Source organism: Dipodomys ordii, unplaced genomic scaffold (assembly GCF_000151885.1).
Source record: "Dipodomys ordii isolate 6190 unplaced genomic scaffold, Dord_2.0 Scaffold130, whole genome shotgun sequence".
In the NCBI taxonomy this organism is placed as follows: domain Eukaryota; kingdom Metazoa; phylum Chordata; class Mammalia; order Rodentia; family Heteromyidae; genus Dipodomys; species Dipodomys ordii.
Genome location: NW_012267346.1, coordinates 6,084,376 through 6,106,640, shown reverse-complemented (window position 1 = coordinate 6,106,640; position 22,265 = coordinate 6,084,376). Strand labels below are relative to the sequence as shown.

The window sequence follows — 22,265 nt, the reverse complement described above, 5'->3', positions numbered from 1 at the left end:
TTTTCTTTTTGCTTATGTGGTGCTGAGGAATCGAACCCAGGGCCTCATGCATGCAAGGCAAGCGCTCTACCACTGAACCACCTTCCCAGCCCTTACTCATTGTTTTGAGGATATTTTTCAGCTCCTTGGAAGTCTCTGGTTCAGACAATTTGTTTGCTTGTTTGTTTGTTTTGAGGGGACTTGGATTCGGGACCTGGGTGCTGTCCCTGAGCTCTTTTTGTTCAAGACTAGTGCTCTACCACTTGAACCATAGCTCTACTTCCAGCTTTTTGGTGGTTAATTGGAGATAGGAGTCTCACAGAGTTTCTTGCTTGGGCTGGCTTTGAACCATGATTTTTCATATCTCAGCTCCTGTGTGGCTGTGTAGCAAGGATTATTGGCACCCAACATGACCCAGTTTTCACATGCACATTTCAGTCACTGCTCTGCACCACTAAGTTGTAGGCTTCCTAAGCTAGGTCTGGCTGTTGACAGGACTCTTACTCCATTTTGGACAATTTGAATTCAGGATTTTGTTTTGTTTTGTTTTTTAACTTATAAAAACAAAACTTAGCTGGGTGTTGGTGGCTCATACCTATAATCCTAGCTACTCAGGAGGCTGAGATCTAAGAATCGTGGTTCAAAGCCAGCCAAGGCAGGAAAGTCTCTGAGACTCTTATGTTTAACAAACTACTCAGAAAAACCTGGAAGTGGTGCCGTTGCTCAAGTGGTAGAGAAAAAGAATCTCAGGGATAGCACCTAGGCCCTGAATTCAAGCCCCAGGATCAGCACATAAAAAGGAGGGGAAAGGAGGATTCTTAGGACTTGATGATGTGGTCCAGGGGCCTCAAACTCAGAAGGCTAGTGAGGGTCAGGAGTGCTGGGAGAGGAGGAAAGCAGGTTGGATGTTAATGTACCCATATGGGTCATTCTACTGAGTACTAGGGCTGCACACAGCCGTGTACACACATACCCAAGGGCATTCAGCAGCAAAACCATTGTATCCTCTGAGTATGCCAGACAGATCTAGAGAGAGTGAAAGCCCAGATGTCAGCTTGTACCTTCTGACTAGGAAGAGGCTGTAGCTATGGAAGAATGCCATGCCCTCAAAATATCCATGTCCTATCCTCCAAATTCATGAAGAGATCACTAAACACAGCAAGGGAGATGTGGCAGCCATGAGTAAGTTTGGGATCTTGAGATAGAGATTTAATGAATTAACATACATGCAGTGTTTGGAGTCACACAGCTGTATTACAGTGAGTCAGCACTAGCTTACTAAATGCTTGTTCATTAGTTGCAGAAAAAGACATGGAACTAACAGGATTTTACCTTGTCCAAAGCACGTTGTTCCAGAAAACCCAGGACCAGTCCCCAAATTCCCAACTCCACAGCTATTTGTTGCTTTGTGTGACAATGCCAGTGTATCATTTTCCTATGAAATCTCATTGTCAAAGTCAGAACATCTAATTTCAACACCTGCCTCTCTGGAGGGTTTAGCTACACTAACTAATCTTGATGTGCTCAGACCCTTTGGAAGAAATGAAAAACAAATCGAGAGCCTCATTTGAAATCCTGCATATTAGACTATATGGCACTCATTGTTTTACATTCTCCAAACATAATTTATGAGATTAATTTTTTTTAAAAAAAGAAAAAGGCCAACACACACCAGGCAATGTGTGTGGTATTGAGATACGCAGCTCAACAAAAACCATCAAGAGAACATCCTTCAAACCCTCCTGATGTAAAACTCCAGACCATGGCACCTGCCCACCATGATGCAATCTCTTCTTGGATCTGGAGGACTGGTTCTGAACAGCCTACCCCTCCCCCCAAAAAAGAAACACTGACTAGACTGATGGACAGCCTGGCTGTGAGCAAACATTCCACAAAAAGCGCTATGCATCCCTTACAAAAGAAACAGGAGTAAAGGGACAGGTGAGAAAGAACATCATAGTAAATTGCATTCCAGACCCATGACACCAACTTGCTCGGCTAGATCCACTTTCCTCCTGCAGTGTGAGAATGCCAGCCATATTACAACTTTCTAAACATAGCTAGCAAAGGCCCTCCTCAAGGTGTCAGTGGCAATGAAGAATGTGTTCATGGGATTGGGAAAGAAGAGTTTTCTATCTACAGTCACACCCAACATGGCACACTCCTGTGGCCAGATAAGCAGGTTTCTCCACACATGCCCAACTTAACAAATGATAATTCAGTTCTGTTCTGATACTGTCATATCCCACAGGTATGCGCTCCGTCAGCCCCGCAACACTGCTCCTCTGTCTCATGCCAGATCATAATCTCTAACTGGCTGTAAATCTGAGGCTCCCAAGAACTTCTCCTTGGGTTTAATTAATTTGATCAATTTAAGTAATTTGTTATGATGGTCCACAGAGCTAAAAAAAATGACATATTTACTGGTTTGTTACAAAGGAAATCAAATCCGGATGTGCACGTGTGTGTCTGTGTGTGTCTGTGTGTGTCTGTGTGTGTCTGTGTATGTAAGTGTGTAAAGCTACCATGGCCTTTGTGCAAGACTATGGTTCTAGCAAAGTCTCCATTATAAAATCTTGGCCTTCCTCATTGATTTACTACTGTTAGGGATTGACAGAAGTGATTCTATTTTGATTCTGACAACTTTGTCTCATTCTATGATGTTGTAGGGTAAAGGCTGGGAGGTCTCATAAACAGGCCAGATGGAGACTTCCACTCAGTGTTGCTAGCTTCTTGTTGCCATCAAAGAATTTAGAGGTGTGACAAAAGAAGAAAATGGACGTTTTATTGCAGAGAGAAAGTACATACTCAACAGAGATTGGGACTTTGCAAATCACAGTCATGCCTTGCTGGTAGTTCATGCCTATAATCCTAGCTCCTCAGAAGGTTGAGATCTGAAAGATGGCGGTTCAAAGCCAACCTAGGCAGAAAATTCCATGAGCCTCTGTCTCCGAAATAACCACCAGCACTTGAGCTCAAATGGTAGATCACTGGCCACACAAGCAAGCAAAACCCACCAATATGAAGCCTTGAATTCAAACAACAAGAGTCACATTTTATGGGAATACTTTAATGGACAGTAAGGTTCTTCATGAGCTTAAGGTGAGGAATGCTAGGAATGGATCAGGATTTCTTTCCAGAATAGAGTTAAGTCCCTACTTCTGTCCTTCTATAGGGTTTTCCTTTCATTGTCATGGTGTCAGATGCTGCAAGGCTAATGATGTGGAGATGTCATTCTAATGAAGCAAAGGAGAGAGCTATCTGTCTTCAGTGATTCTAGATGGTCTTGCTTTTCACTGGCTGAGCAGTCACATAATACACTGCTATAATCAGTTCTCTGAATGTTGTTGTTTCCCCAGAACTCGTTGCCACTATACGTTGTAGTTCTCCTCCAGGATGCCACTCCATTTCCTTCCTACCTAGTTCTGTCACTACCTGCCTCCCACCTCTCCCCTTTGTGTCCCCACACACTCATACCCTGGCGATGAGACCTCACTTGCTGTGGCTGAGTTATGCACCCTGGAACAGGAGTGGCCTTTCTCTCCCTGTTCATTTGTCATTCCATGTCTAAAAAGGATCTGGTAATGATGGATGGGAACAAGAAGAAGAGGAGCCATTGTTCTACGCAGACAGGACATGCTCTCTTTTGTGTCTCTCGGGCCTTGAGCCTCTATGTTCTAAGTGCACAAATGTGGCAAGAAGCAAGCTCTAGCCTTAAGGCAAGGGAGAAAGGCAAGAGGCCACAGGCCTGCAGTTAAGAGGCCATCAGGAAAGAAAGAGACTTCTGTGAAGAGGAGAATCCAACTAAGTTTCAGTCCCCTGGCCTGGGGCCCTGGAGAGAAGCAGGGCTGGGGAGGGGCAGAGTGGAGGGAGGAAGGCAGTGGGGGCAGTTCTGCATGAAGTGACGTACAGTGCCCTTCCTGGGTTGAGATTGAGGAACTGAGAAGGCATTGGAGTCATCAGTCTTTTGGAGCTCAGGATGGAACAAGAGCTCTGGCCACTGACTCTACCCCTTGCGTCTACAAGAGCCGAAGAGCTTATCCACCAGAGGAGGATATGATATGGTCCAAAAACTTTTCCTGGATTTTTTTCGTAGGCGGCTGAGCCAGAGGCCAACTGCTGAAGAGTTGGAGCAGAGGAACATCCTGAAACGTAAGTCAAGCCCAGGGCAACCTGGGAGCTCTCTAGGGTGACTTTAGTATTTGTTGAATGGGGCCCCTACCGTGAAGGTCATGGGAGAGGGGATTGCAAAGCGCTCCCTCCTTGAGGTTCATCCCTGTGGGTCAGAAGCAGAGGGGCCTCTGCACAGAGAAGGCAAGTTGGGGTCCTCCTGCTTCTCCTTTATTGGTAAGAAGTCTATGGACTGCACTCAGAACCTTCTGAATTGCAGACAGAGACTGAAAAAAAAAACACAACAGACTGAGAAAACATACTAGTAAGTGTTTTTGAGAATTAGTCACCTTTAAACCAAATTGGCTTAAAAACTGGTGCATGGGGAAATCGCCACTTGAGAATGGATTCCAGCAAACACACTTTCCATGGCAGCTAACTGCTGTTGATAAAATTGCTCAGCCTTAGCCCAGGGCTAGTGGTTCACACCTGTCATCCTGACTACTCAGGAGGCTGAGATCCCCTTGAATGATCTGGAAGATCATGGTTCAGAGGATCCTCTTGAGTGATCGGAATGATTTGAGGATCATCATTCAGTTTGAAGCCAGCCTGGGCAGAAAAGTCCAAAACCCATGAGACTCATATCTCCAAAAAGCCAGAAGAGGAGTTGTGACTACTGGTAGAGCATTAGCAGTAAGCCAAAATGCTCAGGGACAGTACTCAGACCCTGAGATCAAGCCCCAGGATCAGTACCTGCCAGGAAAAAAAATCCTCAGCCTTTGTCAACATTAATTTTACAGTGGAAAGTGTGGGGAGGTGGGGGAAGGACTTTCCAAGTAAAAATGTTTCCTGTCTGTCTGGATTCAATTGGCCAGTGGCATGCCTGTAAGACAGTCAGGAAAAACCGGCTGTTCCTAGTTTATGGAAAGAACAAGACAGAGTCTCTGGTTTAACAATAAAATCTGGACAGAGGAACCATTTGATGCCTAAAAAAAAAATCAAAACAATACAAAATGCTAAGTCACTTATTTCATAACTTGATTTGGTAGTAGATATCAAATATTTTTTTAAAAAATTGAATCACTCTGTTCCTATATACTGAATCAATACTACCTTTCACTTGCCTCAACTGACCAAAAAATACCATTTTTCATTTAATCCATGACCCTTTCTCCCCCCAGTACACAAACACCCTTCTAATTTCTCTCCAGAAGATAAATATATATTATGCAGTTTGTAGGACACATCCATCCATCCATACTTACACACACACACACACACACACACACACACACACACACACACACACACACACACACACACACACACACCAGTCAGTCACACAAGACCTGGCTCTGGGAAGCTGAGTGTTCTCACATAACAAATCTAAAATGTCCTTGTGGGCAGTTTTCTACCTGTCCTCCTAATGGCCTTGTGATTTGGTCAGTGCTGCATGATTTGCTGGGGGTTGGTGTTGACTTTGCCTGAGAAGGCTTTTACAGAGGCTTGGCATGTGCAGCCCCTGCAAGCAGCCCATCTGCTTTGCATTGGCTGGACTCAGCATCCTGTCTCCCTTCTCCATGGCAACAGACCCCCCCCCATCCCAGGCTAGGTGTAGGCTTGTCTTCAGCCTTCCTTCCTCTGTCTCTAGGGCACCTCAAATGGCTCCTAGGTCTCTAGGAATTTGGGTATAACTTTTTGAACCAGTGAAAGCGCTGCGCTTCCTCTGCTGAACAATGGCATTAGAAACTTTGTCAGAGATCATCATGATTGGGGATGCATTTGTCTCCCTTTGTATCCCAATTTATAAAGATTCATTGCTGGAAAGAAAGAAAAGCCCTAATCATGATTCTTAATCAGGAATCAGATTGCCATGTTTCCTCCTCTGTTCTGTTGGCTCCAAAAGCTTATTTGGATCTGCCTTTATTTAGGGCATCTCTATACAACTTACTGGGTCCAGATCCCACTGGATTTGGGACCTCAGATCTAATATCTGAGCTCAAAGAGGCTGCAAACCTCCACAGATGATTTAGGCTTCTCAAAATGATACTTATCTCAGAAGAGGCAAGGTTTAATTAAGGAAAGAAAAGGTTTGAAATCCCTGAGCTCACATTTGGCTCTCCAAGGGCATTAGCTCTGCTCCCACCTTCAGTTTCTCCACTTCCTGGGAGAAGATGACCTCAGACCATTGGTATTGGGTGTCTATGGCTACATAATTCTAGTCAGCCCATGGGACCAAAGCAGGAGGGGCTTCCTACAATGGCTCCCATGGCTTTTCTTCTCTTCCATTCCCTCTTTTGGTTTTGGTCACATAGCTACATATCAAAGAGATACTTGATCAAATTCAAACAAGTTCATCATTTCCCAATTTGTAAAGTTTTCAGAGAGGAACTTGTTTTTCCCCTGCATTCTCGAACTTTGTTTTTTTCTAAAGTGACTTTTAACTAATCTACTTTGCTAAACAAGAAATGCCCAGTTACATACAAAAATGTCCTCCAACAATTTCCTGGGCTTTAAATCACTAAAGGAAAAGTTCAGGGACCTCCTGGCTCAAGGGAAGGGTGGGTTTGTCCTCCAGCCCCACCCTGGCTGGCCCTGTGCACATTGAGCACATAATGAACACACTCTGACAGTGGCCTCTGTAATGATGACATCATGGGTCTTTCCTGGTCCCTTTTTCCAGTTGCCTAATGGGGTTGTTTTGGCACCTTCTACCTGAGAGTTCATGACACTGGGTTTGTAAATGACTTTGAACTAAAGGTACCGATTCTGTAGATTGGTAGCTTGTGGCCCCACCTCTAAGAGAGACTAAGAAACCATGGAGGAGATGAAGCTCCATGCCCTGTCACTTCTGACACAGAATGCCCACTTCCATGGCTCAGAAGGGGCCTACCAGGCCAGAGTGAGTCCAGTCCCCAGTACAGAGAAGAACAGCCAGCCCCAAGCAATATGCAACCACAGGAAAAGACAGAGGTCTGAACTATTTATCTAACTCATTAGCAGTGGGGATGGGGGAGAGGGGCCCCGTGGCTAGTCACTTAACCCCCTGGGGGCTTTCTCTTCATTTGTAAAGCAAGGGTGAAAACCCAGCCCAGCTCAAAGTTTTAACCCAAGCAAGCCCTCTCTAGCTATGCTATCATTTTACTTTTCCAGCCTTTCTCCTAGCTGCAAGTGTAGCATTTCCTTCTTCCCGCTCTCTCCCTCCAAATGCTGACAGATTGGTTTCCTAACTAAGATATTAGAGGCTGCCTAGTTTCATAGATTAATTTATCCCAGGGAAATTTGCATATTTGTAAATGTCATTCTTGGTTTCTCTCTTTTTCTGAATCTGGCTATCTGCCTCCCAGTTTTATCTCTGATGAGTTAATTCATACTAAGCTATTGATGGCTGAGTTTAATGGGTTTTCACTTTATCTAAGGAAATTTTTTTTTAAAGACAATTCTGGGAGAGAGCCAGAATGGTTAAATCCATAGGAAAGATGGCTCCTGGAGGAAGGTTTGAGCCCTCTGGAGTCCTCTGGTGATCTATCCCAGAGCATAATATAGACTCTCATATAGCTCCTGTTCCCCTATAAAAAGATTCTGATCCTATTCAGGGTCCTTCACCCCATAAGCAGTAGGGAGTGTGGGGAGGAGGGGGCAACGTTAGCAAGTCCTGAGCATGACTCCACCTAGAATTGGCTGTGGTTGTACTTGCTGCCTTCCCTCAATGGCCAGACAGGGACCTTCATCAGATAGTCCCTATTCCTGTTTCTAAGTACAAGAATTTCCCTCTTCCTTCTTCCCTCTGTTAAAGACCTCTTTTGTAAGTGAGACAGAGGCCAGAATCAAATTGCAAGCTTGCACCAACACTCTAGGTTGTCAAAATGTAGCTTTCAACCACTGTGGTTGCAAAATGAGAAAAGAAGGATCCTAAGCAATCTTTAATGCACTCTGGATCAAAATCAACCTGTGAGCTGGTCACTGGTGGTTCATGTCCTTAGTTCTATCTATCTAGGAGACAGAGATTTGTGGATTATGGCTCAAAGCCAGCCTGGACAGGAAAGTTCTTGGGACAATTATTTCCAATTAGTGAGCAAAAAGTTGAGCTGTGGTTCAAGTGATAAGAGCAGAGTCTTGAGCAAGAAAGTTGAGGAACAGCATCCAGACCCTGAGTTCCAGCCTCACACACATATGTGGGAAAGCCAGTGGATGAGAATGACAGGCTTCTATGACACTAGTGAGCAGCCATGATTTGTCTTAAGTTAGACAGTACTGAGTTGGTACATATAGTTCCATAGTTACCAGGAATTTCCTTCAAGGCCTAAAGGAAAATGGCCTGCCCAAGGTATTCACTTAAATGGAGAGATAAACCCAAATTTTCTACCCCTCAAGTCTCTGCTCCCTTCCCTGCATCTTCTTTAAAACTCTGTAGAGTAACTCACCCACGTATTAAGCTTAATAAGAAAGCTCCGGCTCAAGTCTGCTCTTAAGGCACTCCTTACCCAGTCTAAATGCAGGCAATTGTATACCTCACCCTGAGCTCACACCTGTTCTATGGACTTCTTGGAAGATTCAGAGAATTAATGGAATCAGGGCTTGTAAAAGGTGAGCATTTTGAAGTTCTTCCCAAGGTAATTGGCCTTCCTTGCTGCTGGCCCTGCCCCATTTTGTGCCAGTAGCAGGTGGAGTCTAATCTGTTCCACCCCACAGCATACCAGATACCAGGGCCACATCATAATGAGCCCTTCTGTCTCACTGGGGCAGGAATGAGGCCTAGGCCTTTACCCAAGAAGGGAACCTTACTTCCCTGCCCCCATCTCTGCTAACACCACTTCCTTTCATACCCCTTTGTCTTATAACCACATTTCTCCACCCAGCATCTCTGCCTGGGTCTGCAGACCCTCCTTGACATAAAGTAAAATGAAAAGATCAACCTGTGCATCATGAAGTTGACCTAATGCAGATATTTTTAGACACGTTCCCCCAAGCAGAGGGTGGCTGGGATAGGGGACCAGGGGGGGGGTGGGGGGAGCGGTGATTCTCTTCCCCTTTTCAAACTGAGGAACTTGGATCTAATACCTGCTAAGACTTATATAGGATGAACCTGTATTTGGGCACTGAGATCCAAAACTTGGACATTTCTTTCAGCTCGGAATGAACAAGAAGAACAGGAGGAGAAACGAGAGATCAAGAGGCGGCTAACTCGAAAGGTGAGCCCATCCTCCATGCCAAAAGCTGTACCAGGAGAGGGTAGGCTATTGCATACGTTGGACTCTCTTGGCCAATCACACCCTGTGTTTATCCTTTTCCTGTTGTGTCAGAGAGCATAGTTCTCTAGGGGATGGCAGTCTGCTCAGCTTTTCAACCTTTCATCCCTTGGACTGGTGACAATCAGTCCTGACTGAATTACAGCACCCACCCCTGGCAACCCTATGTCCATTGCATTAGGTTTGCAATTACCCTAGATATTTTGTTTTTAAGAATTCATGATAGTTGGGCCCTGGTGGCTCATGTCCTAGCTACCCAAGGAGGCTGAGGTCTGAGGATCAAGGTTCTAACCTAGCTGGGGAAGGAAAGTCCCATGAGAGACATCTCCAATTAACTATCAGAAAACTGGAAACAAGCTATAGCTCAAAGTGGTTGAGCACTAGCCTTGAGCAAAAGAGCTCACAGATGGCGCTCAGGCCCCAAATTCAAGCCCCATGACCAACCGCTCCCCTAAAAAATAATCAGTATAGGTATTTACAAGAAACTTGGCACAGCTAATCAACCTCAGTCCTTGTGTCTAGCCAGAGAAGTAAGGCAACATGCAAACACAGTGAAAGTAATAGGAAAGTTTATTAGGAACGAAATATGACAGAAAAATGAGTTTATGTGGTATAGACATACCACTCGATGGCAGTTCAGTTTATTGCCAGCCAACTTCAGGGCACCAACATGAATCTTAAATAGAAGAAGAATCAAGGACAAAGGTATGCAGATAATGACATGATCATTATCTCAGTTGTGGTTCTTCTGGATTCCAGTTATCGCTGTCATCACTTGTGGCAAGCAACCTGGTTCCCATGCAGTGATTTCTCTGGCTCCAGGTCACAGCCCGATCATTATTGGTAAATGTTCTCCTTTGAGGATGACCTATCCCAGAGGCTCCATGTTCCTTAGGGGTAGTTTTCATCCTTGGTCATAAAGATGTTATCAATAAATCCTGTCTTCCCTAGATCCCAAGGTGACTGCAAAGTGACTATAGAAAAAAATGGCTTATGGAGGCTCAGGCTTTTCTCTTGATGTTAGCTAATTCCTGACACTTCAAAGAGGTTCGGTACCTGTTATAAGTACATTTTAAGTACCTGCTACAAGTAGACTCAAAATAGGTTGTCTTCACAGTGAGGATAACACTAGCCTAATGGGGTTTGAGTGATCACAGAAATGGGCTGAGACTACATTCTTATCCCTAGGTCCAGTCTGCAAGGCTGAGGGTACCTGTGAGTTAGGAAGTCTTAATCACAGTACTTCCCTTAGAGATCTCCATTTTAGGTTCTCTTTGCCTCTCCCCATCACTCATGGTTGGCTGCAGCCCACCATTTATCACCTAAATGGCCACTGCATTATACTTTCAATCACCATAGATACTTTGTTTTTAAAAAGTAATTATAGAGTCAGACACTGGTGGCCCACGCCTATAGTCCTAGCTACTCAGGAGGCCCACGCCTGTAGTCCTAGCTACTCAGGAGGCTGAGATGTAAGGATTGTGGTTTAAAGCCAGCCTGGGAAGGAAAGTCCCTGAGATTCTTACATCAAATAAACTACTCAGAAAAGGCTGGAAATGGTGCTGTGATAACTTTGAGCCAAAGACATTCTGAGACAGCCCCAAGACTGACACAAAAAAATACAATAAAATTCATTTACAGGAGATGGGGATATGGCTCAGTGGTAAAGGACATGCTTAGAATATAAGAAGCCTTGAATTCAATAGCAGCCACACACACACACACACACACACACACACACACGCGCGCGCGCACACACACACACACACACACACACACACACACACACACAAAAGCTATTACCACATCAGATCACCAGAAATTTGTGATAAAAACTAGTTCAGCCAGGCATATTAGTTTGTACCTGTAATCCCAGCTCTTGGGAGGTCAAGGTAGCAGAATTAAGAGTTCCAGGACAACCTGAGCAAATAATGACATCTTATCTCCAAAAGGCAAAAAGTAATTAAATTATAATAAATAGTAGTACAAGTATAACAAAGTGAGGGCACTGTTTAAATGACTGAAATGGTAGATTCACTGCCTAGCAAGTATGAAGCCTTAAGTTCAAACCCTACTATTGCCCCCAAACAAACAAATAAAACACCATTATCTGTGACTTTTTCTTGTTCCCCTGATACTATTCATTAATACTTAAAAATTATTTGATTTGATTATGCTAAATCCAGTTTGATTGATTAGATGAGAAAAAAAGTAAAAAATACAGATAAATTTAATGAAGGTGTTTGAAAAACAACTTTGATAGATAGTCATAAAGCTGGAGTTTTTGTATATTTTTTAACTTTCAAATAGATAATTGGGCAATGCAAATCCCCACAGGGATCTCATGCAACATGAGTGGTCTCTTGAATAATAAACTTGAATATAAAACTTGAGGCTATTCTCGGATGATGTTGAAAAGTTTAATTAATTGATGACACCCAGCTATGACACTATCTTCTGTCTGACTAAAGTATCTTCAATCAGCCTCCTACAGTGACCATCTTAAAGATGCTGATCCATTAAAATTAATCTCAAGAAGTTTTATTTGTAGGGTTATTTCCCCCCCCTCAGTAGAAATAGCATGGAAAGGAAGAAATTCAGAGGTCCTAAAGTTTTGTACCACTTATTAAGAAAGTGATTTATATTTAACACTTTCTCTCCCTAAAAGCACTCTGAACATCAGGGACAAACCAAAAGCCAAATTGATTAAAGGAAGACAAACAAGGGGCTAAACAGTCAGGGCATTACTCTGTGGAAAATAGAATGAGAGCTTTAGGACTTCAGTGAACCATTCTGATTGGTTAAATCAAACCTCTGTCAAGATCTCATCTTCTCCATCCTTAAGACTTCCTGATCTTTGGATACACAATGGAATGCATTTATTCCATTGAAGAGTGAGAAGGGTGGGGGAAATGCATTGGCTTGTTTTAAGCATGACCTTAATGAATATGAAAAAGAGATTATTGTAAACTCCTCCTTTCTGATGTAGAAAGGAGTCCTAGCCATCCACTCTTCTGAACTTGATGAAATCTTGATTTAAATATGTTTTGAATGCCTAGGACTCCAAAATTCTCCCAAATTTTCAGATTGCTTGCTGAAAGATAGCCATAAAAATTGCTTAGACAGTTATTCACTTCTTATCTCTTAAAAATATTATATGCTCATGCAGAGAGAAACTTAATTATAATTATATAATTTAGGAGTGGCCAAGAGCTGCTTCCCACACCCACATCCCTTAAGGCTAACCCCAATAGCCCCTAAATTTTGCAGATAAGATAATTGCATCCTTCTCCCAGACCTGCTCTCCTTCCTCCCCCAGGGAAATGGATCTGGAGATTGTAGCACTTGCCCTGCCCTGGTGCTGGCTTGGGAAATTAAAAAATAGTGAGCATGAGGGAAAAGGGTCAGCGTTTAGGAGGGAATGACTGGGGGAATGGAGAAGCAGTTTGCACATCTGTTTGTGTCCACAGAGCTGTCGTACCTGTCAGAGGCAGCAGGTCTGTATCATACGCCAGCTCTGAGCAAATTCTTTTCTCTGGACTTTATCAAACCAAGTCCATATGCCAGGACTGATTGTATTTCATTTTATGTATCCTTAGTCCAAAGTTCTCTAATGTACTAGTAGGAAAAATAAAACCCAGAAGCTGATGCTGATAGCAACTGACTTGTCATTTTCTTTTGACAAATTGACTATAACCTAAAAATTCTATACTAAAAAGCTTCCAGCCCTTCACATCTTTCCAAAGAAATGAAAATGTAGCTCAACACTAGAGTATGTACCATGAAAGAGTGAAAGGAGAAGGAAAAGGAGAAGGAGAAGAAGATGAAGAGGAGAGGAGAGGGGCGGGGAGGAGAGGAGAGGAGAAGACAGGAAAGGAGAAGGGAGGAAGGGAAGAAAAAGAGAAGAGAAGAAAGAATGAAGGAAGGGAGGGAGGGAGGGAGGGAAAGAAATGAACTTGGTCAGGGTTGTATTACTAGTAGAATTTGGGACTCAATTAACTTGCTTTTTTTTTTTAGTATTTTTGTTACACATGATATTATTGCTACCATACACTAATACAAATGCTACAAGTCCTTTTCCTTTACCCATTCTTCAGTCTCATCTCCAGAAAACCCAACGCTGGCCACAAAAATTATTTCCTAAGGGTGAAAATTACATAGCCCAATTGGTAGAACACTTATCTAGCAAGCATGAGACCCTAAGTTCAAACTCCAGTACCACCAAGCAAGTACTGAACAAAGATTATTTGCTGCCCTGAGTTCAAATCCCAATACCATCAATAGACAGACAGATGGATAGATAACCAAACAAAGATGATTTCCTTCCTAAGGGCTGATGTAGCTTCACATGGCTGGGGGCTGATCCCAGGCTAACCCACACTCATGGAGGAGACTCCTAGTGACTGCTTGTTAGTGTTGGGGTTCACATTCCACCTGAGACCCCAGAGAGAGTCAGCTCTGTTCTCATTCACTCCCCCGACACTTGAGTATAGTACCTTCTTGGTTTGAAATACCTGGCAGGGTCCAGGCATGACAAATAGTCTCTGTCTTCCAGAGCTCACACTAAATCTCCACTCCCTCCAGACGCTGCCACCGAGAGACAGGCTGTACGTTAAATCCAGGACATGATTCCCAGAAAGATAACCTCAAATGTCAGGACTTAACAAACCTCCTGGAGTCAGCACATACAGAAAGGAATGTTGCTTGTCCAATGCATTGAGGGTAAATCCAGCTAGGAACACAAAGGAGATTGTGAGTAGGACTCTATTCTATCTAAGGTTCAAATGGCAAATATTAAATGCTTTTAATATAGTTTAATTATAGTACAAATCCTCCCTGGGTGCAACATTTTTGAGAGGAATATTTTGGTGCCTGGATGGCCGCTATTCTTGTTTCCAGCAACACCAGACATATAGCCTGTGACTTCCCGGAAAGGTCTATCACTGATGCCATGGCTACCTCAGGCAGGACAGCGCCACATAGGAGGTCTCCAGTGGACATCGCCACAGCTTCCCACCACTGGCCAAGCAGCATTGCAGGCCTGCTTCTGTCCGGTCCCAGTACCCACCACCAAGCAGCTGTGTGACAATTTAAAAAAACATAGCCAGGGGAAGCTGGCAGCTGTAATCCTAGCTACAGAAGAAGTTAAGATCTGAGGATCATGGTTTGAAGCCAACCTGTCAGGAAAGTCCATGAGACTCTTTTATCTTTACTTAAGCACCGAAAGACCAGAAGTGGAGCTGTGGCTCAAATGGTAGAGGGCTAGCCTTGAGCAAAATAGCTCAGGGACAGTGCCCAGGCTCTGGGACTGGCACCAAAAAAAAACCAGAAAACAAGCTGGACATACTTGCTTATTTTATATAGCATTAAACATGGGGGAATTTTCATTTTAAAATAACATCGGGCAAGGGAACTAAAGAGGGACTTCTCAAATGAAGAAATAAAAATGGCAAAGAAACACATGAGGAAATATTCATCATCCCTGGTGGTGAAGGAAATGCAAATAAAGACAACCCTGAGATACCACCTTACCCCAGTCAGAATGTCCCACATCCACAAATCAGCCAACGACAAATGCTGGAGGGGATGTGGAGAACGAGGAACCCTATTACACTGCTGGTGGGAATGTACACTTATACAACCACTTTGGAAAGCAGTCTGGAGGGTCCTTAGAAAGCTAAAGATTGACCTCCCTTACGTCCCAGTCATACCACTTCTAGGCATCTACCCTGAACAACAGGAACCAATATACAAGGACACGTGCACCTCCATGTTTATTGCAGCACTGTTCACAATAGCTAGGATATGGAAACAACCCAGATGCCCCACGACAGATGAATGGATCCAAAAATTGTGGTATCTATACACAATGGAATATTATGCAGCCATTAGAAATGACAAAATAATGGCATTTGCAGGGAAATGGATGGAGCTAGAAGGAATCATGTTGAGCGAGGTAAGCCAAGAGCGAAGAGACAAACGGTACATGATCTCCCTGATAAGTGGATGCTAAATCCAAAATGTTAGGTGATATGACAAAACTAACAGGACTTAAGAAACAAAGAACTCCCACTCATCTGGTTGAACCACTACCAAATATCCCCATGCTGCTGATCACATATATGGTATATAACATGTGAGCACCGTTATATATTACAGACTGTGATAGACAATTTGCTCCAGGAAAGTTAGAATGAACTTGTGACTTTAAATGAGCATCATTATTCCACAATACTGTGAATTTCCGGAAATTATGTAATCACTTAATCACAATCAAAAAAAAAAAAAAAAAGAACCTCGGGGAAGGGAAGGAGGGGATGGTAGGGGGAAAACAATGGGGGGGGGTAACAATGTTCAAGAGGAAATGTACTCATTACCTCACTCATGTAACTGTAACCCTCTGTATAGTATCTTTACAATAAAAAAATTAAAAAAATAAAATAACATTGGTTGAAACGTGTTGTATCATCATAGGTCAGAAGTAGCTTCAGAAGTTGGGAACCCAGGATCTGCCCCACACCAGACCCCTGCTCTGCCTTTGCCACGTGCCCTGCCTGTTGCCCTTCTGGAGCTCATTTTCCAATGCCTGCAATTTCATGAACAGACCTTATGGGTGAAACTGCTTTGGTTGACTCTTCTCTCATCCCTCTATGCAGCTCAGTCAAAGGCCCACAGTGGAAGAACTTCGGGAAAGGAAGATCCTCATCCGCTTCAGTGACTACGTGGAGGTGGCCGATGCTCAGGACTATGACCGCAGGGCAGACAAGCCGTGGACCCGCCTCACCGCTGCTGATAAAGTATGCAAAGGGCACAAGGAAAAATGGGGAGGGTTGTGGTGGGAGACTTCCATGTGCTGCTGGCAAGCCTGAAAAGAGACCAACAGCCAGGCCACCGCCTGCCTCTATGGTGGGTGCTCAGAACTCCATCCTAATAGTGCTATTCATTCCTAATAGTGCTCCTTCTCCCCACCCCCTCCCCTCCGTGATCAGCAGGAAGGTCACTGCTGGTATTCTTCACCACTTGGACAACGCATAAGACAGACCAGTGCCTGAGATGGGGTAATTTTATAAGGAAAGAAGTTTTTAAAGTCTCACTGTTACTAGAGGCCAGGAAGTCCCAAGTTCAGGGATCTGGTGAGGGCCTTGTCAAGGTGTTTCATAATAGAACAGAAGCAGTTGCTAGGTGCCAGTGGCTTGTAATCCTGACTACTCAGTAGGCTGAAATCTGAGAATTGGGGTTCAAAGCCAGCTTAGGCAGAATAGTCTGTGAGACTCTCATCTCCAATTAACCACCAAAAAGCCAGAAGTAGGTAAAGTAGTAGAGCAGCAACCTGAGTACAAAAGCCTAGGGACAGTACCCAGACCCCAGGTTCAAGGCCCAGTACCAGCCCACACATAGAGGAAGGAAGGAAGGAAGGAAGGAAGGAAGGAAAAAGAAAGAAAAGATTAAAAAAAAAAGTCTTGCTTTATATTTTTAGCAGCCCTCTCTTGCTGTAACTGATTCACTCCCTTGAGAAAAACATTAATCTTTCTTGATGTCTCTTAAAGGCCTCACTACCTCTCAATACCATGCACTGAGCATTAAAGTTCTAACACATGAACTTTTCATTTAAGCCATAGCTTGGGAGGCTATTCCCAAAGAAGCAAGATAGTGCTTTTGCAAGCACTGGACAGTTTAAGGGTATGAAACTCCAGGCTGATCCTTAGAAATGAGGCTCCAGGCTTATCACAGACTGTGACAAGGTCACGGTCCTCCAGTGAGTGTATCCAGTGAAGGAGGCACAGAATTGAAAGAAGCTAAAGCCACTGTGTTTGCTATTCTTGTCCTAATGGGAGAAATGGAAAACAAATCATAGTCACATCAACAAGCATCACTTGCTGTATTAAGTACTCATCAATTTCCCCTAAGAAGAGGAATCGTAGGAGGTTCCAGAGGACAGTCTAGGTGATTGTTTTCCTTTCTCAATAAAAGGAATTCTCAATGTAAAAAGAAGAAAAAAATCCACATTAGATATGTTAAACTGTGTGCTGACAAGCTCTTCATTCCAGGCTGCCATTCGGAAGGAGCTCAATGAATTTAAAAGCACGGAGATGGAAGTTCATGAGTTGAGTAGACACTTAACAAGGTTAGTATCCAGGGGGGATTAGCTGGGGTTCCTCCCTTCCATCCAATGGCAGTAAGCATTTCCTGTGGGTCACAAGTAATTTGGCTGGTATCAAGGAGGAAAGATAAAGGAAAAGTCAACATGAATTTCCACATTTACTCAAAGTAAGATGAGGAAGCCTGAAGGCCTGGTCTTTAAAAAAAAATAAATAAAGCCTTCTGAAACTTCACTTTTTAAATTCATTCAAATGAAAAATGTAAAAGCACCATACTACCAATAAACCAGAAGTGAACTTTTATGAAAACTTAAAGTGGAAAGCAAAGTGGATCCCAGTTGGCAGAGGCCAAAGCCACATAGAATTTCCAGAGTGAGCTCACGTCTGTTATTCTCTGCCATTCTCTAAGACAGTGCTGGGTGATGACATTTGAGGAAGGGGACCACTAAAGGGCTTATTAAAGGTTAGATGGCTGGTTAGCCAGTAAGTGATTGCCCTCATTCTTCTACTTACTCTCCTTTGGTAAACATATAGGGAAAATGGTCCAGGCTCCTCCTCCATCCTGCTACTAGAACCAGGCCCATGGATGGACCCAGCCCACCAGAACTGCCTGGTTTAGTCCCTAGGAACTCCAGATTAAAACTGTCCTAAAACTAGAGTGGAATTTGGTAGAACTCAAGTACTCGGGTGTGTTCCTGTGTGGAGCTGTCTTACGTGGGAGGGTTATACCTCCTCCAATCACTATCACAAACATAGGAAGTGGTCTTGCCAAATCCAATGCCTTGGTCTTTGATGAAGTTATTTGTTTTCCTAGGTTTCACCGACCTTAACAGTGGAATTGCTCTTGAGTACTCTGCTGTCTTCAAAACATAAATTTATAAGAACCATAAGTGCTGGTATTTATTCACTTCCCCATTAAGATGTAAATCTTTTGAACTGCCTTTTTTTTAAAAAAAAGAGAGAGAGAGAGAGAAAGAGAAGAAAAAGAAGCAGCAGCAAAATAAAAGGAAACAATCAGGATTCTATGTGTGACAACATCGTGATGGTGACCGATGCTCCATCAGAACTGCAGGCTCTACTTCCAGTACTGAAATGGGTCCCAAGCAGCCAGCAGAGCCCAGACTGAAGACCTCGCAGAGGTGGAGTGGTCCTCACCCTCTCCATCCAGGCCCGGCAGGCACCGCGTTGGTTTAGTCTGCCATGAATTCCTTCCTCACAAGGGACTATGAGCTGAGTCCAAGGATGTGGGAGATGTGGCCTAGTGTGGGAGTGACTGTACAAAGTTGGCCTTCTAGATTTGGCCAGATGCACTGGCTCCAGATGTGGCACCCGTCCTGGGGAATCCCTGAGGAGAAGGAAGAGGATAGGAGGAAGGAGGGAGTCGTTCTGGGTCACGCTTATCCTTTCTCTTCAGTTTGTTCCTGGGAGAGTCTGTGTTCTAGCCTGTTGGTCCTGAGCATGTGTGAAGTAGATGGGGAAAGCTGGTGCTGAGCTCCAGGCTGCCCCCTATCCTGAGCTGAGATGCCTGCTCAGATGCTCCGGGATAGAAAAGGAGAGTTGTTAGCTAATCAGTTCAAACTAATTGACCCGCTCACGTTCAGGAAGCCTAATGTCAGAGGTGATCCACACAGATGAACACCATCAAAAACATGGCGTTCACTTGTATGAACACGAGGAGCCTGTCAGGGTCAGAAACTCTGGCTGGTATCCTTCAGCTGCTCTATGCCCCCTAGGGTCTACTAAGATGATGTGGCCTGGAAATAAACAGCTTCTGATTTTAGGATCAGGCATGGGGACCAGAAGCCATGCCTATAAGACTGGCTCTCCAGCCCCTGAGGGACTGGAACCCCAGCACCTCTCCATGGCCTTCTAATTCTCTTTTCTCTGTCTGATGCATTTCCATGGAGATGTCCAGAGCTGAGTATGGGCTAGCCATGCCAAACCACAGAGCACCTCCCTGCTCCACCGATCCAGAGAGAATCCTTCCTCTCTGCTGATGGTAAGAGGCTGGAGATGTGCCTCCAATAGTCCTGTGTACTGGGACCCCAGGAAGGCAAGCTCTGTTGACCAGGGCATATATATATATATAGTTTGGTTGTCCAAACTCTAACAAGTATGCTAATGAGGCTTGCCACAGGGGCGTTATTTTCCTTACCAGAGCTCTTCTGAACCATCGGTGGTGTGCCTAGCTTCAGGACCACCACAGTCCTTCTTGGTGATAGCTCTCTCTATACGACACATGCCCCGGGTTTAGAAAGATGCCAGCCTGGCTATCCCTAAAAGAATCAAGGCCCCACCATCAACTGTGTGGAAACCTAGTTACTTTTAGTATGTGAAACTCATCCATGAGGCCATGGATCTCTTTGCAGGCATTAATTTCTCCATGGTAAGAGAGATACGGTGAGGGGGAGCTCAGGATATCTCCACAGGCAGCGCACGGCTCTGTCTAGCCCAAGGACACCACTATCACTAGATCTTTTCATTATTATTTGAATGTTGAATTTGAATAATTCCTGCAGTTGGGAGAGGTATTCAGGGAAAATGTGGTTGAGATTTTAACGTGGCTATAAACACAGTCTTCATGGCTGTCAACACAGTCTTCTGGAAAGGCTTACTGACATTTGAATGTGCAAACGGTAGGACCAGACCGCAGGGCTCTTTCATTGAACTTCTCTAAAGCAGGCAGGCATGTGCTGTGGGCAGGCCCAGTTGCCTGCCTGGCTGTGGCCTGAGGTCGGCACTTCCTCTAACCAGCAGCTGTGCTTTAGGAAGCACACAGCACCCTGGCCTGACCTCCGGGCCTTCCCCAGCCAGGAGTGAGTCCTAGGAACCTCATTCCATTGACTCCTCCCAGGAAGGCTCAGGGTTTCTCTACTGGCCTGGATTCTTGGGCCTTCCCCCTGGGAACAGAAGGCCCAAACTGACATCCCTGTAGTCAGCCCACAGGCCAGGTTGCCCTTCCAAGTGCCCTGAGACAACAGTCCCTTCTCTGCACGGGAGAAAGTGAACAGGCCCCACTTCTCTTCCTGCTACAAGGACACCCTTTGTGGAAGTCATTGTCTCAGAGTTAAGGGTGCACTTTCCATACTCCTGAAAGGTCATTGACCTTCAGCATCAGCTATGACAAACCCAAGTTAAGTGGCTTTACCCAGCTCAGCAGCCTGCAGGACAGGGCCCTCTGCTGTCTCTTTCTAAAAACCTTAAGGTCTTTTAGGATGATCTATCCATATTTCTTTCCCCCCCCCCCCATATCGTTACTGAAGCAACTTGTGTTACTTCCCCAAATGACGATTTGACTTAAGTGGGGAAGGAAAAGAGGTGGGCTAGACAGCTTCACATACACACACCCCTTTCCTGAAACATGTGCAGTTCTGAGGACAGTATACTTGAGGGTCTCCATGCCCAGTGGAGTGCGCTGTCATTTGAATTCACATCAGTTCCCCCTCATAATCAGACTTTGTGCCAAACCCCACCTCAAACCCCAGCCTTGACTAGAGGCTCTGGCTGATTTGCTTTTGTGAAATTTCTGCTCAACCTTCATATTCTTTCTTCCCCCAAAGGCCCTCAAAGCCCTGTAAAAGATGGAAAACTTTAGCCTTTCTGTCAGATGCGAGAAAACCAAACAAGGAGATGGTCCATTGTGATAAGAAGCTCTGAGTTTATTTTTCTCCCGCTTCTGAACCTGTATTTATATTTGCTGATTGAACATTGTGGTGTGGAATTTCAGGCTGTCACACACGCCTTCCTTGCACAGCCAGTGGGCAAAGGTCACTTCCGGCAACGTTTTCTTCCCATTTGTCTGGTGATCCCCAAGCCGGCGGCTCTTCGCAGTTGCTCTCCGGTGTCTGTACATAGTTCGTCTTTGTATAGGAGTGAGTGCGTGTGGTGAGCGTCAGTCCGTACTCTTCCGGGTTCTTGTTCCACAGATGACAGCTGTGTGAGGAAGATGGTGTATGAATTAAACTGGATCTCTATGGCCTAGGTTTTGTACATACAGAAACTGCATGGTATTTAAATTATTGTTTGTCTGATGATGTATGCAGTTTCTTTAAAAACAAACCAAAAAATCAAAAAAAAATTGACTACTGTGTGTTTTATTACCCGCAGATCTACCAAAAGGAAGGAAGGAAGGAAGGAAGGAAGGAAGGGAAGGGAAGGGAGGAAGGGAAGGAAGGAAGGGAAAGGAAAGGAAAGGAAAATAAAGGAAAGGAAAGGAGAAAAGAATACTTAGTTGGGGTGGAAAAGGGGCTCCAAGAAGGATAAAGTTCATCTGATCAGCAAAATAATACTAGTCAGTGATGATACAGGGCAGGCTCCTGTACCTAGTAATAGGAGGAAGTATTGTTGCACATAGATTAACTTTCTTCAAGGCTTTTGTATTTTAGGACTTTCTTAACTTTCAGGATACCTATAATGTTCTGCCCAGCTGGGTGCTAGTGGCTCACATCTGTAATCCTAGCTACTTTGGAGGCTGAGATCTGAGGATCCTGGTTAGAAGCCAGCCCAGACAGGAAAGTCCATGAGACTCTTATCGCCATTTAACTAGCAAAAAGCCAGAAGTGGCAGTGTGGTTCAAGTGCTAGAGTGCTGAGAGACAGTTCCCAAGCCCTGAGTTCAAGCCCCAGTACCCCTCCCCCACCCCACCCCCACCCCACACACACTGCCTTTCTGGCATAGTGACTATATAATGAAACTTTTGTTAAATCACTCAGGGTCGTTTCGTTTCATTGATATTAAGTATTGGTCTAAAGTCACAATGAATACCTGGGGGTTCTTTACCTGGCCCTAAAGAGATGCCCAAGATAGCTTTACTTCTTAGCATATAGTG

At 44.4% G+C, this 22,265-nt stretch overlaps 1 protein-coding gene across 2 annotated transcripts in view; it reads left to right on the top strand.

Moving 5' to 3' along the window:
* Phactr1 (phosphatase and actin regulator 1) overlaps positions 1–21,508 on the top strand; it is a 437,712-nt gene extending 416,204 nt beyond the window's left edge. For both annotated transcript variants that reach the window (XM_013030446.1, XM_013030448.1), the window contains 5 exons: positions 4,076–4,131; positions 9,220–9,281; positions 15,995–16,135; positions 17,387–17,463; positions 18,252–21,508. In XM_013030446.1, the coding sequence (XP_012885900.1) occupies positions 4,076–4,131; positions 9,220–9,281; positions 15,995–16,135; positions 17,387–17,463; positions 18,252–18,267 (352 nt within the window). In that variant the 3' untranslated portion in view covers positions 18,268–21,508. The remainder of the gene's footprint in view (positions 1–4,075; positions 4,132–9,219; positions 9,282–15,994; positions 16,136–17,386; positions 17,464–18,251) is intronic.
* The last annotated feature ends 757 nt before the right edge of the window (positions 21,509–22,265 follow it).